Genomic DNA, 17,155 nt, shown 5'->3' on the forward strand with positions numbered 1-17,155 from the left:
CTTTTTCTCACACCCGCTTGCTATCCTGTTCTCTTCACTTTGTCATCCTTTTCCACTACTAGTTCCCTCACATTTCACCGCCTCCCTATCTCCCCATTCCTCTGTCTCCTCCTTCCCTCCTATGTCACCGCCTCCCTATCTCCCCATTCCTCTGTCTCCTCCCTCCCTCCCATTTCACCGCCTCCCTATCTCCCCATTCCTCTGTCTCCTCCTTCCCTCCCATGTCACCGCCTCCCTATCTCCCCATTCCTCTGTCTCCTCCTTCTCCTCCCATGTCACCGCCTCCCTATCTCCCCATTCCTCTGTCTCCTCCCTCTCTCCCTCCCTCCATTCCACCCTCACACCCTCCCTTCATGCCGCCACCCCTCCCATCCCATACACCTTTCCTTGTCTCTCCCTGTAGCCTAGCTAGCGTGTGCTGGTGGTGTAGGCCCTTCTGGCCACGGTTCTGAGATAATCTATTCACAATGGAACAATCTTTGGCATGACATAATCTTCCCAGCCTTATTATACACCTCTCTGCCAAGGGCCTGCATTGTGAAGTCTTGGTGTGTACACACCTAGTTGTGCTTGCGGGGGGGTTGAGCTCTGCCTCTTTGGTCCCGCCTCTCAACTGGCAATCAACTGGTGTACAGGCTCCTGAGCCTATTGGGCTCTATTGTATCTACATTTGAAACTGTGTATGGAGTCAGCCTCCACCACATCACTGCCTAATGCATTCCATTTGTTAATTACTCTGATACTTAAAAAGTTCTTTCTAACGTCCCTGTGGCTCTTTGTACCCATTTTGGGTACTCAGTTTCCACCTGTGTCCCCTTGTTCGCGTCCCACCAGTGTTAAACAGCTTATCCTTGTCTACCCTGTCAATTCATATGAGACTTTTGTAGGTAGTGATCATGTCTCCCCTTACTCTTCTGTCTTCCAGTATCGTGAGGTGCATTTCACGCAGCCTTTCCTCGTAACTCATAATTTCTTTTCTCTTAGTTCTGGGACTAGCCTAGTGGCATACCTCTGAACTTTTTCTAGTTTCGTCTTGTGCTTGACAAGGTACGGGCTTCATGCAGGGGCCGCATACTCCAGGATTGGTCTTACATATGTAGTATACAAGGTTCTGAATCATTCCTTACACAGGTTTCTGAAGGCGGTTCTGATGTTAGCCAGCCTTGCATACGCCGTACATGTTATTTTCTTTATGTGGGCTTCAGGAGACAGGTTTGGCGTGATATTAACTCCTAAATCTTTCTCTGTGTCCGTTTCACGAAGGACTTCATCTCCCATTCGGTATCCTGTGTCTGGCCTTCTGTTTCCACCGTCTAGTTTCATTACCTTACATTTACTCAGGTTGAACTTTAGTAGCCATTTGTTGGACCATTCATTCAGTTTGTCTAGGTCATCTTGTAGCCTCATACTATCATCCTCTGTCTTAATCCTCCTCATAATTTGTGCATCATCAGCAAACAATGAGAGGAACGATTATATACCCTCTGGGAGATCATTTACATATATCAGAAACAGTATAGGTCCAAGGACTGAACCCTGCGGGACTCCCCTGGTAACGCATCGCCAATCTGAGACCTCACCCCTCACATTGACTCGTTGTCTTCTGTTGCCTAGGTACTCACTTTCCAATGGAGTACCTTCCCTTTCACTCCTGTCTGCATCTTCAGCTTTTTCATTAGCCTCTTGTGTGGTACTGTGTCAAAGGCTTTCTGGCAATCCAAAAATATGCAGTCTGCCCACCCCCTTTCTTTCTTGCCTGATTTTTGTTGCCTGGTCGTAGAATTAAATTAATCCTGTGAGGCAAGACTTGCCATCCCTGAATCCAAGCTGATACTGTGTTACAATGTTCTTTCGTTCCAGATGCTCTACTAGTTTTTTTCGCACAATCTTCTCCGTCATCTTGCATGGTATACAGGTTAGGGACACTGGCCTGTAGTTCAGTGCCTCCTTTCTATCCCTCCTTCGTGTATATCGGGACTACATTATCCGTCTTCCCAATTTTTGGCAGTTCACCTGTTACCAGTGATTTGTTATACACCATGGAAAGTGGCAGGCAGATACGCAGCTGTGATACATACACACAGGTTTCAGAATGGATGTTAAAAGAAGCAGCACAGGTCATCAGCATACCTCTAGCACTAATCTTTAATGAATCACTTACAACGGGGGAATTGCCCAGCCGCTGGAAGAATGGAAATGTGGTGCCAATCTACAAGAAAGGAGATAGAGAAGAGGCACTTAACTACAGACCAGTGTGTGTGTGTGTGTGTGTGTGTGTGTGTGTGTGTGTGTGTGTGTGTGTGTGTGTGTGTGTGTGTGTGTGTGTACTCACCTAGTTGTGTTTGCGGGGGTTGAGCTGTGGCTCTTTGGTCCCGCCTCTCAACCGCCCGCCCGCCCCGCCTCCCGCCTTTGGTCCCGCCTCAATCAACAGGAACGCGCGCGCGCGCGCGCGTGTGTGTGTGTGTGTGTGTGTGTGTGTGTGTGTGTGTGTGTGTGTGTGTGTGTGTGTGTGTGTGTGTGTTTTGGGGTAGGGTGCGGGGGGGGGATGTACTCACCAACAAGTACTCATTTAGATGTTCTTGCACGGTTGGGCACTAGCTCCTATGCCCTGCCTTTCGAAGCATTAAAAGTTGAATTGAATAACTATTTTCGTTTTTCATATCATATTTATGCCTTTATAATTGTGTATTGATCTTCAACCATTTAATGTAATATATTTCAGATTTCGTTAATACCTATACAGAACTCTTTTTAATTGGTCAACAAAAAATAATGAGTTACCCCAGGCTCTAACAACAGTTAAGTTGATCAAAACATCCCTTGAGCTCTTCAGACACACACCGTCCTGCCTTTTACTTAAAGATAGGCATGTGAAGAGCTCTTAAATTCATAAAAAATGTATTTAAGAGCCTCAAAACAGGCTCAAAGTATGTTGACCAGACCACACACTAGAAGGTGAAGGGACGACGACGTTTCGGTCCGTCCTGGACCATTCTCAAGTCGATTGTGAACGACGATTGTGAGCGACTCAAGTCGAACGTCGTCGTCCCTTCACCTTCTAGTGTGTGGTCTGGTCAAACATACTTCAGCCACGTTATTGTGACTCATCGCCTATCATGGTATTTTTTCCCAATTTTGTTTATATACAAGGAGACAGTGCAGGTCCGTAGTGCCCCCTTCCGGTTGAGGCGACAGAGGTACCCCTGCTTTACCCGAATTCCTGCTTTATGTCTGCTTTCACTGGACTCTCTCTCTCTCTCTTGCCTCAGAGCGTGGTGATGCTGGTGTTCCGGGAGGAGAAGACGCCAGAAGATGAGATCAAAGCCTGGCAGTTCTGGCACAGTCGACAACACTCCGTCAAGCAGCGAATACTCGACGTTGGTGAGTGAACTCCCGCCTTTATTCTCTCCTGCAGCTGCCTTTGGGTTTGTTGTGTATGTGTGCCTCGGTCTTTCTTTTCAGAGGCGGTTGATGTGCGGCGGGAGTGGCTTCGTGGGGCACTGGTTAGATGGGGGCACTGGTTAGATGGGGGCACTGGTTAGATGGGGGCACTGGTTAGATGGGGCACTGGTTAGATGGGGCACTGGTTAGATGGGGCACTGGTTAGATGGGGCACTGGTTAGATGGGGCACTGGTTAGATGGGGCACTGGTTAGATGGGGCACTGGTTAGATGGGGCACTGGTTAGATGGGGGCACTGGTTAGATGGGGCGCTGGTTAGATGGGTCACTGGTTAGATGGGGCACTGGTTAGATGGGGCACTGGTTAGATGGGGCACTGGTTAGATGGGGCACTGGTTAGATGGGGCACTGGTTAGATGGGGCACTGGTTAGATGGGACAGTGGTTAAGTGGAGCACTGGTGAGGTGGAGGGCTTGTATGGCGAACTAGTCATTGAAGAAGTTACGTAGAGCACGGGTTGGGGGGGGGACTCTGTTTATAGGGGGTACTAATTAAATTCTGGTAAGGCAAAACACTGCTTAGATTATGAGGATCACTGGCCAGATAGAACACTAGTAATATGAATCATTTCCTCCTTCTCTCCCTCCTTTTTCCTCGTCTCTTCCTCCTCCTCTTCCTCCTACTTCTCCTCCTAGGCTTTTTACTTATGCTCTCTCCATTTGCAAAACTTTAACTTGCTATTTATCTTTCCGCTTTTTTAATTTAGTTTTATTTTCCACCACCAAGGTGAGTGGTATTGAATTTGGAGGCAGAAGTTGTCCTGGCACACTGTACCTGGGCTAAGGAAATGCGAGTGTCTGAATTATGACAATTGATGCCGTGATTGACTGCTTCCAGCAACCCGTTCTCGCACTTTCTTTAAGTCAATATTGACTTATTGAATAAGTGCAATATTTGACTATAAAAAAGTGCGAGAACGGGTTGCTTCCAGTCATCACCGACGAGGAGTCCCGAATCAATCCCGTTGGTTAGTTTCGCGCCCAGGCGGTGTTTACTGGACCCTGTTTGTTTGTGTTTATTTCCAGGAAGAATGGGTAGTTTTCCAGGAAGAATGGGTAGTTTTCCAGGAAGAATGAGTAGTTTTCCAGGAAGAATTGGTAGTTTTTCAGGAAGAATGGGTAGTTTTCCAGGAAGAATTGGTAGTTTTTCAGGAAGAATGGGTGGTTTTCCAGGAAGAATGGGTAGTTTTCCAGGAAGAATGGGTAGTTTTCCAGGAAGAATGAGTAGTTTTCCAGGAAGAATGGGTAGTTTTCCAGGAAGAATGGGTAGTTTTCCAGGAAGAATAGGTAGTTTTCCACGAAGAATGGGTAGTTTTCCACGAAGAATGGTTAGTTTTCCAGGAAGAATGAGTAGTTTTCCAGGAAGAATGGGTAGTTTTCCAGGAAGAATGGGTAGTTTTCCACGAAGAATGGGTAGTTTTCCACGAAGAATGGGTAGTTTTCCAGGAAGAATCTTGAGTTTTTCTAAGGGTTTCCTTTGGCCAGATTAAATACGCTTCCCAAACGATTTAAAAATAAGGGTGTTCATGCCTCGCCTTCTAACCTAAAAGCTTCCTCAATCGTGATCCTTTCTTAGGTTCACTCTAGACCTGTTTGCAATCTCACCTTTTAAGCATTTTCCAATTGTCTGCATTTTCTACTTTATTGCAATTTACCTTCGAGTTTAAGTGTTCGCTTGCCTCCTCCTCTTCCCCCCTTCCCTCTTCCCTATGCCGTCACTACGCACGTGTTCGTATCTCCGAGAAGATAATGTGCCGGAGGCCCTCTTGAGAATCATCTTTGCCTGTTACGAATGCAGATTGGCCTCGCTAATTATAGTTTCCCCTTCCAGTCGTCTTGACTCTCCATTTTCTGTGGTGCCATGTACTGTATATGTTTATGTACAGGTAAGCACAGAGCCTGGCACCGCAAGGAAAGGTTAATTACTCATGAATATTAATGGGGAAAAATACGTGTTAAAAAGATAGGTATAAGGGTTTACCCCTATTGACAGGCGGTAGGTTAGTGTCAGACAATTCGACAGTGTAAGTTAAGTTATAAGTCAGTATAAGTCAATTCGTACGTAAGACGGTTCGCCAAACCGATTTTTATTGAAGCTTTCTTACTCTTACCCAAGCTTAGCTGACCTAACACAACCTAATCTAACCCAACCAAGCATAGCCAAACTAAACCAAGCCCAACACAGGCTAACCCAAGCTAACCCAACGATATATATATGCGGATTTGACAGTTTGAAAATGAAAAAACGTTTGAAAATCGTAGAAAATGGCCGTTCCCGCCAGGACTAGACTCCCCAAAAATGTGTATACATGCTTCTCTTCCAACTTAATATTCAAGGGCCCGCCGGGTCAGCAACATCCGCGAAATCGTTCAGGTATCGATAATAACTGCTGTCAATTCCTGTCTTCACGATTTAATTTGAAAATGATCGCTGATTAACGCAATGGAGGCAAGAATGAGAAAGGGGCTTTACCCTCGGCGTACATCTGCAAAAAAAAAGGACGCTGGTTGATTCTGTTTAATTTTTTGTTTATTTTTTTTTATTTCGTCCGTTTGAATCAATTAGCATGATGTTATCTGCAATTAGTGAAAGTGAGGAGGTTGATCGATGACAGGGCAGACTTGAGCTGTGATTATTGTGATCAGGGCGCGGGGGAGGGGAGGTATTGGTCACTCTCTTGATCACTTCAGGTCTATACCCCCTTGTTGCTGTTGCTGTGTTTGTTGCTGTTTATGCTGTTGCTTGTGCTGCTGCAGCTCTTGCTTCTGCTGTTGTGGTTGGTGCTGCTGCTGTTGTTGTTGTTGTTGTTGTTGCTGTTGCTTCTGCTGCTGCTGTTACTGCTGCTGTTGTTGGTGCTGCTGCAGCTGTTACTGCTGCTGTTGTTGGTGCTGCTGTTACTGCTGCTGTTGTTGGTGCTGCTGCTGCTGTTGCTCCTGCTGCTGCTCCTGCTGCTACTCCTGCTGCTGCTGCTACTCCTGCTGCTGCTGCTGCTACTGCTGCTGCTGCTCCTGCTGCTGCTACTCCTGCTGCTGCTGCTACTCCTGCTGCTGCTGCTCCTGCTGCTGCTACTCCTGCTGCTGCTGCTCCTGCTACTCCTGCTGCTGCTGCTGCTCCTGCTGCTGCTACTCCTGCTGCTGCTGCTGCTGCTCCTGCTGCTGCTGCTCCTGCTCCTGCTGCTGCTGCTGCTGCTGCTGCTGCTCCTGCTACTCCTGCTGCTGCTGCTCCTGCTGCTGCTACTCCTGCTGCTGCTGCTCATGCTGCTGCTGTTCCTGCTGCTGCTGCTGCTGCTGGACATGTTGGTGGTGTCGCTGCCCTTGCAAGTGGGGGCCATAATGACTAACCTTGCTTAATGGAGGAATCGTGTCGTATATAATACTTCCCACTCCGGGTGGTGGTGGCGGAGCGGATGGGTATAGTGCCCCATGCCCCATAATGGGGTACTGTGCTACTTGGCCATCAATATTGGGGACTTTCATTACGTACAATGCGTTTTGCGCACCGCGAATTAATATGGCCTCTTAGCCGGCATTCGTTCCGGGTTTATATATATATATATATATATATATATATATATATATATATATATATATATATATATATATATATATATATATAATAGACGGGCTGCCTCCTGGGGATGTGTGTGTGCTTGCGTATGTTAAAGATAATTGTATGTAGTAGACACAATAGAGGAAAATAGGTTTTGAAAGACTGGGGCCCAGGAGCTAATAGCTGGGTTCTGCAGGCACAAATAGTAAACACACACACACTACCATCTTTGCAGTATCTGCGCCAAACATCAATTGAACACTTAGTTACCCTTAAAGGGGCCCTTTTGTAGGGGGGCCTGACGGCTGAGTGGACAGCGCTTGGTGTTCGTAGTCCTGAGGTTCCGGGTTCAATCCCCGGTGAAGGTAGAAACAAATGGGCAGAGTTTCTTTCACCCCTGATGCCCCTGTTACCTAGCAGTAAATAGGTACCTGGGAGTTACACAGCTGCTACGGGCTACTTCCTGGGGGGGGGGGGGGACAAAAAGGAGGCCTGGTCGAGGACCGGGCCGTGGGGACGCTAAGCCCCGAAATCATCTCAAGATAACTGTAGCTCGGGAGGTTATTAAGGAGATGCATGAGAGTGGCGCTGTATCACTTTGTAGCGTTTTGTATTCAGTTGTATCGTGGGATTGTAACCTTAAGATTACCAATGTACGAGTGTCGGGAAGTTTAATTAGGTCTCTGGTGTTGTTGTCGTTGTTTTAGATTTAGCTACTCAGAACGAAATGTCCGTGTAGCACGGGCTATGGTGAGCCCGTAATTGAGTTCGGTTATTCGCGATAACCTTGTTACTCTGATATTTGAGTCAAAGTATTAGATGGAGGTGGGGTTTCCTCCTTTTTCCCGGTTTCTTTTTTCGCTTCTGTTTTAGTCTTGTTTTGATAACATTATCTTGGTGGCGGATGTAGGGGCAGAATGTTCACTAGTGAGTCCCGTTCTTTAACGGCTTTTCTAATCATTGTGTTCTGGGGTATTTGTGGTTGAATAGGCTTGAGACTTCTCTTGACCTCTGAAGGAGACTTAGAGGTTTATTCAGGTCTAACCATCCACCACCTCGTACTGTAGCTCTTGGGTCCCTTACCCGCACCTGCAGTCCCCTCACACCTCACCAGCGAGCCACACCCATCCCTTCCAACAGTACACCCTCCCCTTCCTCCCCCACCCCCAAGATAGCCAGTCTTCATGCCACACCTATCCTCCATCAACCTCCCCCCCCCCACCCTCCCTCTCTCTCTCTCTCCCTCCCTCCCTCATCTTACCAACCCCCCCCTCACCCCCCCCACCCATCCCCAATCCTACCCCAGTCCCCATGTCCCCGGCTAAAGGTCATTAACCTCACCGATCCCAATAATCAGACTTTTACTTAGGATGACAATAAGTTCTAGTTAACTGGGCCACGTTACCGCTAGGGGGGGGGTGGTTAGGCGGTAACCACCTCCCAGCGACTTTAACCGCTGATGGGGGGGTGGGGGGGGTTAAGGTTGGCATATTCTAATTTAAAAAACAGGAGAGAAAACATTGACTTAGAAAAGCATGACAAGTAGAGGCAAACACACATATATATATTATGTAAGTAGATAAATAGATATTTGCTTCCTTTCATGCACGCAAACATGCACGCACGCACGCACGCACGCACTAGAGGAGTTGAGTCTTACATGTCGATGTTTGAGACGAAATTAGATGAGACGAACTGTGACAGATGAAGATTGTGACGGCTCCTCCAAGAGGACTTGAACGAGTTGCAGAGATGGTCGGAGAAATGGCTACTGGAGTTCAACTCGAGCAAGTGTAAAGTGAAGGAAATGGGGACCAGGCGACAGGATGCTGACCAATCCACACACTAGAAAATGAAGGGACGACAACGACCACAATCGACTTGAGAATGGTCCAAGACGGACCGAAAACGTCGCCGTCCCTTCACCTTCTAGTGTGTAGTCTGGTCAACATACGTCAGCCACGTTACTGTGACTCATCGCCTGCATCAGGCGACAGGAGACCAAAGGGACAGTACAGAGTGCAGGGAAACTTCCTCCCTGTGACGACTCGAGAGAGTTCTGAGAGTGGATGTAACAACAGACCTAACTCTGCGGCACCTATAAATAGGATAACGACAGCAGCGTACTCTACGCTAGCAAAAGTTAAAAAAAATAATTCAAGCCCCCACATAAGGAGACATTTAGAGCACTTTACACCAATGTGAGACCAGTCTTAAGAGTATGTCGCCCCATCATGGAGCCCCCACCTGAAGAAACACATAAGGCAGATTGGAAAGGTTCAGAAGTTTGCGACGAGGCGCGTCCCAGACTTGCGAGGGATGGGATATGAAGAGAGACTGAACGAACTGAACCTGACTTTGGTAGAAAAAAAAGTAGAGAGAAGGGAAACACGATAGACCTATAAACCTATATATATATATACCTATATATACCTATAAAATACTTTATGGAATTGAGGAGTGGAAGTAGACGAAATATTCACATTGAATGTCAATAAAAAAAAGAGGACATGGGTGGAATCTCGAGACTGAGATGAGTTTTAGAGGTGTTAGAAAGTTTTAATTTAGCGTAAGAGTAGTGGGAAATTAAATGAGATAAAAAGTAGAAGCAAACTTCTCTCCTAATTTTAAAAGTAGATACGATAGGGAAACTAGGACACGAGTCATTGCTTCAAGCAACAGACGGCTAGAAAGACGGGGTCCAAGAGCTAATGCTCGATCCTGCAGGCACAAATAGGTAAGTACACTCAACTGCTGGAAGAAGGCAAATCCGGTGCTAGTTTGCAAGAGAAGGGATAGAGAAGATACACTTAACTAAAGACCAGTGTCACTGACAAGCATCCCCTTGCAAAGTACTCAAAAGACCAATAAGGATAAGACTAGTTACACACCTGGAGAGAAGCAGGTATGTAAACAAACTTCAACATGGCTTTAGGGAAGGATAATCAAGCCTGACGAACCTGCTGAGTTCTATTATAAAGTAACGAAAATAAGGCTGAACAGAGACGGTTGGGCCGGAGTGCATATTTCAGAACTGCCAAAAAAAAAAGTCTGCGATTCAGTGCCTCACAAGAGTGTGCTACACAGACCCGAGAGGCAGGCAGGTGTCAGCAGACAAGCACTGACATAGGAGACATCTGGAACTCCAGCTTGTCAGAATCCTGTAGGAGTGTCTGCTAATTATGTGAGGCTGGTTATCTTGAGATGATTTCGGTGCTTTAGTGTCCCAGCGGCCCGGTCCTCTACCAAGCCTCTACCCCCAGGAAGCAGCCCGTGACAGCTGACTAACTCCCAGGTACCTATTTACTGCTAGGTAACAGGAGCATCAGGGCGAAAGAAAATGTGCCCTTTGTTTCTCGCCGACGGCCGGGATCGAACCCGGGACCACAGGATCACGCGTCTAGTGTTCTGTCTGCTCAGCCGCCGGCTCCTGCCCGCCGGGTGGCAGTAAGTAGTTCAGTAACGTGGCGGCGACCAGAAACTATAGCCAGAAATGGTCTTGAAAAAATAAAACACAATGAGAAGTTAAGTGGAAAGGTAGAGGACATGTCATCTTCAAGATGGCATCATGGTTCCACACCCTAACTGTTCAGTGCATCTCAGATCAGGGGCCAGATTCACCAAGCAGTTACGCAAGCACTTACGAACCTGAACATCTTTTCTCAATCTTTGGCGGCTTTGTTTACAATTACTAAACAGTGAATGAGTTCCGAAGCACCAGGAGGCTGTTTATAACAATAACAACAGTTGATTGGTAAGTGTTCATGCTTGTAAACTGTTTAATAAATGTAAACAAAGGCGTCAAAGATTGTCGAAAGATGTACACGTTCGTAAGTACTTGGGTAACTGCTTCGTGAATCTGGCCCTAGAAAACTGCTTGCCCCAAACGCTTGAGCCAATATCCCATCTCCTGTCCCACAGCTGTGACAGGCCCTCTGGCTTCCATAGAACTCCTGGTTGTGCATTACCTTGCAACACCATTTCCGGCTATAGTTTCCACTGGCTTCTACGGGCTCACCATACCCCGTGCTACTTGGAACTTGTTCCGAGTAGCGAATCTTAAACATCATTCCACTCGCTGCCATGTCGCTGAATCACCGCCGGCCTCAATTAGCGGAAGTTGTCGTTCTTGTTAAAGATTCAGCTACTTGGAACAAGTTCCAAGTAGCACGGGCTATGGCGAGCCCGTAGTGGACTTACCTGGCACAGGAGCGGGGCTGATTGGCGGAAGATCATAGAGGCTTCTAGCAAGCTGGCATCTCAGATGTCTTAATGAGAGCCTAACTAATTTACTCATATCTAATTGGGTCATAACACAGGTGGTGGTGATGGTGATAGTGGTGGTGGTGATGATTGTGAGTGATAGTGGTGATGGTGACGATGGGGGGGGTGTCAGATTGAGAGTGGTGGTGGCAGTGGTGGTGGTTGAGAGTGATGGTTGTGGTTGATTACTGCGGTGGAGGGGGGGGGAGGAGTTAGTGAGGATAATGACTAATGGTGACAGTGAAAATTGCAATGGTAACTTATGTTGTTAATAGTGTTCGCGGTGATGACAATATCTTGTAGTGATGGTGGTGATGGTGATAGCTCCCTCCCCCCACCCGTCCTACCATCTTGAGGTTATTGTGAGATGGTTTCGGGGCTTAGCGTCCCCGCGGCCCGGTCCTCGACCAGGCCTCCTTTTTGGTTATACATCCCCCCCCCCCCAGGAAACAACCCGTAGCAGCTGTCTTAACTCCCAGGTACCTATTTACTGCTAGGCGAACACGAGCATCAGGCTCAAAGAAACACTTCCCATTTGTCTCCGCCTCCACCGGGGATCGAACCCGGAACCTTGGGACTACGAATCACGAGCGCTGTCCACTCAGCTGTCAGGCCCCTACTAATTTGGGAGGGGGGCCAGGAGATAGTGTGCAAATGAGAGAGAAGTAGGGGTAGGGGTAGTAGGAGGGTATGAAGAGTAGAAATAAGGAACTGGAGGCGAGGAGGCTGAGGAGGGATGCAAATGAGTAAAGGATGAGAATGAGGAAGAGGAGGAGGAGGAAGAGGATGAGGAAGAGGAGGAGGAGGAGAAAGAGGAGGAGGGTCTTATCATAATGACAACTTCTCACTGATCAGTTACCAGTTAGGTTCTGACCATCACCACCATTAACGTGGCCAGTCTTGGGGCATTACTGCTATTACCTCCGTCCTCCTCCTGTCTCTCTCTCTCTCCACCACCAGTGTTGGTGAACCCTGGCTGGCTGGCTGGCTGGCTGGCTGGCTGGCTGGCTGGCTGACTGGCTGACTGTTTGTGTGGCTGGCTGGCTGGCTGGCTGGCTGGCTGGCTGACTGGCTGACTGTTTGTGTGGCTGGCTGGCTGGCTGGCTGGCTGGCTGGCTGGCTGACTGGCTGACTGTGTGGCTGGCTGGCTGGCTGGTTTAGTGATAGATTTGTTGGTTGAATAACTGAATGTCTGAATGAGTGACTGGTTGTTTAGGTGTCTCATTGAGAGGTCGTACTGTTTACAATTGATTTGACTGAAAGAACGGTTTGCTAGTTAGTTCTCGACATGATTGGTTGACTGGCTTTTAGATCTCGCGTTTGACGTGTTGAATAGTTGCCTTGTTGATTAACTGGTTAATTAGAAGTCTGGTTTAATTGATTTCAGAATAATTGATTGGCTTAGTGGGTGGTTGGCTGTTCAGCTGGTCGGCTACCAGACTGGTACGGTGGCCGCTGACTAGAGGATTAGCCAGTCTATCCATCTGTGTGGTTTTTTTGGGGGGCGGTGATTGGCCGTCTTGATTGATCATTGGTTGGCTAACCTACTAGATAGAACCGGTTGACACAACAATCTCTTACCACTTTTCCTCAGCAACCCCTCCCCCCCGGCCCCCCCTCACACACACCTTTGACCCATCACTCCCCCCCCCACCCCCCACGCCCCATCACACCCCCCCCCCCCACTCCCTAGTCTATATTGTTTGGGTTGTCATTGTCAGGAGCAGTAAGCCTGTTAGGTTCATGGAGATCGATCTCGGACCCCTAGGAGGGCAAACCACAATTGTTGCCTAGCACCCGGGTACCTATTGACTGCTAGGTGAAGAGAGGAATTAGGTGCAAAGAAACGCGCGGCCAAACGTCTTCGTTTCCTGCGTGGAAATCGCAGCCACAAACTTTTGGTTGCGACGCGCGTGCGCAGGCTACTGCGCTAAGGGTCCATATACGGACAACAAGAAGCGAGCTATAGTTTACCTCCATAGTGATGATATAGGAAAGCTATAGGTAATTATGAGGAGAAAACGCTAAGGCAGTATGACATATGAAAGGAGGGATATGAGGACAGGATAGGGGCTAGGACATGTTAGGACTGAATGAAGGAACGGTGCCCAAACCACCTGGATATTCGAGGATCGAACGCCGACCTGCAAGCAGCGAGGTCGTCGCTGTAACTGGTAGTCCAAATGTTTGGACTATATGTACTCATTGAAGAATCCTTCGAGAGAGATATGAAAGTGTTAATGCGGAGACGGTCGTACTTGGTTACTATGTTCGGTGGTGGTGCTCCTGATGCCCCGTGGTGGTGCCCCTGGTGCCCCGTGGTGGTGCTCCTGGTGCCCCGTGGTGGTGCCCCTGGTGCCCCGTGGTGGTGCTCCTGGTACCCCGTGGTGGTGGTGCTCCTGATGCCCCGTGGTGGTGCCCCTGGTGCCCCGTGGTGGTGCTCCTGGTACCCCGTGGTGGTGGTGCTCCTGATGCCCCGTGGTGGTGCCCCTGGTGCCCCGTGGTGGTGGTGCTCCTGGTGCCCCGTGGTGGTGCTCCTGGTACCCCGTGGTGGTGGTGCTCCTGGTGCCCCGTGGTGGTGCTCCTGGTACCCCGTGGTGGTGGTGCTCCTGGTGCCCCGTGGTGGTGCTCCTGGTGCCCCGTGGTGGTGGTGCTCCTGGTACCCCGTGGTGGTGGTGCTCCTGATGCCCCGTGGTGGTGGTGCTCCTGGTGCCCCGTGGTGGTGCTCCTGGTACCCCGTGGTGGTGGTGCTCCTGGTACCCCGTGGTGGTGGTGCTCCTGATGCCCCGTGGTGGTGCCCCTGGTACCCCGTGGTGGTGGTGCTCCTGGTGCCCCGTGGTGGTGCTCCTGGTACCCCGTGGTGGTGGTGCTCCTGGTGCCCCGTGGTGGTGCTCCTGGTGCCCCGTGGTGGTGGTGCTCCTGGTACCCCGTGGTGGTGGTGCTCCTGATGCCCCGTGGTGGTGGTGCTCCTGGTGCCCCGTGGTGGTGCTCCTGGTACCCCGTGGTGGTGGTGCTCCTGATGCCCCGTGGTGGTGCTCCTGGTGCCCCGTGGTGGTGGTGCTCCTGGTACCCCGTGGTGGTGGTGCTCCTGATGCCCCGTGGTGGTGCTCCTGATGCCCCGTGGTGGTGGTGCTCCTGGTGCCCCGTGGTGGTGCTCCTGGTACCCCGTGGTGGTGGTGCTCCTGGTGCCCCGTGGTGGTGCTCCTGGTGCCCCGTGGTGGTGCTCCTGGTGCCCCGTGGTGGTGGTGCTCCTGGTGCCCCGTGGTGGTGGTGCTCCTGATGCCCCGTGGTGGTGGTGGTGGTGGTGCTCCTGATGCCCCGTGGTGGTGGTGCTCCTGGTACCCCGTGGTGGTGGTGCTCCTGATGCCCCGTGGTGGTGGTGCTCCTGGTACCCCGTGGTAGTGCTCCTGGTGCCCCGTGGTGGTGCTCCTGGTGCCCCGTGGTGGTGGTGCTCCTCATGCCCCGTGGTGGTGCTCCTGGTGCCCCGTGGTGGTGCTCCTCATGCCCCGTGGTGGTGCTCCTGGTGCCCAGGCGAGGGCACTGCCATGCCACTTACACCAGTGAGAGGCAGCGCCTGGTGACGACATTTGGTTTTACACAGGTGGGAACAGGAACGGACGCCTTCTGCCTCCTGCTAGCAGGCTGAGAGCTTTTCCCACTGCCAGAACTTATGGTGAGCCTTACCTGCTAGTTCCCCTGGGTCACGACCCGTCAGGCATTTAACAACTAGGTTCCCAATCACTGCTAGATGCGTACAATTGGCGCCTAGTTAATCCTCCCCGGCCAGGATTCCAACCCAGGCCAAACCGCTGGCGAAGCGCGGGGCGAGTGTGTTATCACTACGCCATCGATACTTTTCCCTCCATCCACCTCAACAGTACAAAGAAATCCCCCGCAGGAAGACAACAAATTGTGCTTGCAGAAATTAATTTTAATGAAGTTAAGTCACAAGTTAATTTTAAGGACCAGAAACACGCTAAAAAAAACTCAATTAACGAACTTTCTACAGTGGCTTTGGTGAGTAGTTTAATAGATAGTGGTAGAAGATAGACTTGTAGAAGAAGTCGAAGACTTGTCGAAGAAGAACAAGTCGAAGACTTGTCGAAGTAGTCAAAGACGTCGAAGAACATGTCCCCGCAAGAACAACGGACTTGTTCTTCGAAGAACGAAGAACAAGTCCGACAAGTCTTCGACTTGTCGAAGAAGAACGAGTCGAAGACTTGTCGAAGAAGTCGAAGACTTGTCGAAGAAGTCGAAGACTTGTCGAAGAAGAACAAGTCGAAGAAGAAGAAGAAGAAGAAGACTTGTAGAAGCTGAGGGTGCCTGCTTTCTCCATTAACTACGGCATCTTAACATTTCAGACGCTTGTTCTGGCTTATTGTAAGGCATCCCTGCGCCTGGACAGGTGTGAACATCTTAATTAACCCCGCACATCTCCTCACCTGCAAGCAGCTCTGTACTGCTAATGTGAAGGACCCCAGAATATATCGCACGGGACAAAATCCTCCGTTCAACATTGTATAAAATGTCAGCTTTCGGTTCATAATATATCAACAGAAGGTTTTTTGAGTGAGTATAGATCACAGGTTTAAAGACTCGGGTGTATCTTGAGGTTATCTTGAGATGATTACGGGGCTTTTTAGTGTCCCCGCGGCCCGGTCCTCGACCAGGCCTCCACCCCCAGGAAGCAGCCCGTGACAGCTGACTAACACCTAGGTACCTATTTACTGCTAAGTAACAGGGGCATAGGATGAAAGAAACTCTGCCCATTGTTTCTCGCCGGCGCCTGGGATCGAGCCCAGGACCACAGGATCACAAGTCCAGCGTGCTGTCCGCTCGGCCGACCGGCTCCCCCAATCTCCCCCATGAGGGCTCAAGTTGCGTGCCTACACACACAGCTTGCAAGTTGCAGAGAGCACGTGACGTGGAAGCAACGATGGAAGATAGAGGGAGTTATCAAGGGGAAAGCGCCAAGCCATTACGACTATATAGTACTGGGAAAAGGGGGGGGGGTCAGGATAAGGATTTGGGATGGGACGGGCGGAAGGAATGGTGCCCAACCACTTGGACAGTCGGGGATTGAACGTCGACTTGTATGAAGCGAGACCGTCGCTCTACCGTCCAGCCCAAGTGGTTGGAACAGGTGCAACTATGTGACACGAGGCTAGTGGCTTAAACTCGGTTGTGAGTTCAGGTCAACTGATCATATGAACAGTTTTATTCTCGATCACTTGGGCTGGACGGTAGAGCGACGGTCTCGCTTCATGCAGGTCGGCGTTCAATCCCCGACCGTCCAAGTGGTTGGGCACCATTCCTTCCCTCCCGTTCCATCCCAAATCCTTACCCTAATCCCTTCCAAGTGCTATATAGTCGTAATGGCTCGGTGCTTTACCCTGAAAATTCCCTCCCTCCCTTCTTGATCGCATCAATATTTTGGGGAGATATGAGAGCAGAATATCTGAGAAGGATGAAGAATCCTTCTCTAGATGTGAGAACATTTTTCTTGACAAGGAAAAACCGAGACTTTTTGTTGAACTGAAGTGACTTGAAAAAAGATCCTTTGATCCAGAAAATGGTTACAATTGGTTACAATTCTGGCCAGACTGAACAGTTGTCAAAAAGTGTAAATGAAATTAACAATGTTAGACAAATTAGAAAACATTCAGCTTACAATGTGAGCCATGTTACTACCTTTCAGTAGTAACAACAAGAGTAGTAGCAAAAATAACAGCATCAGTAAGGGGGATAAATTGAAAAAATATAATTATATACATTTTGCCAGCATTGCACGCTACATTGCAAGATATATGAGACATAACAAAGACCTGAATGTCAGCCAGCAAATCAATAAGATGCGTACAGGTGGAAAGATACCCCAACATT

At 49.3% G+C, this 17,155-nt stretch overlaps 1 protein-coding gene across 1 annotated transcript in view; it reads left to right on the plus strand.

Annotated features, from left to right (window-relative positions):
• grh (grainy head) overlaps positions 1 to 17,155 on the plus strand; it is a 794,482-nt gene that overhangs the window by 740,403 nt on the left and 36,924 nt on the right. Inside the window, exon 9 of the mRNA XM_069332892.1 lies at positions 3,270 to 3,381. Within this exon, the coding sequence (XP_069188993.1) occupies positions 3,270 to 3,381 (112 nt within the window). The remainder of the gene's footprint in view (positions 1 to 3,269; positions 3,382 to 17,155) is intronic.

Source organism: Procambarus clarkii, chromosome 28, assembly GCF_040958095.1.
Source record: "Procambarus clarkii isolate CNS0578487 chromosome 28, FALCON_Pclarkii_2.0, whole genome shotgun sequence".
Classification (NCBI taxonomy): domain Eukaryota; kingdom Metazoa; phylum Arthropoda; class Malacostraca; order Decapoda; family Cambaridae; genus Procambarus; species Procambarus clarkii.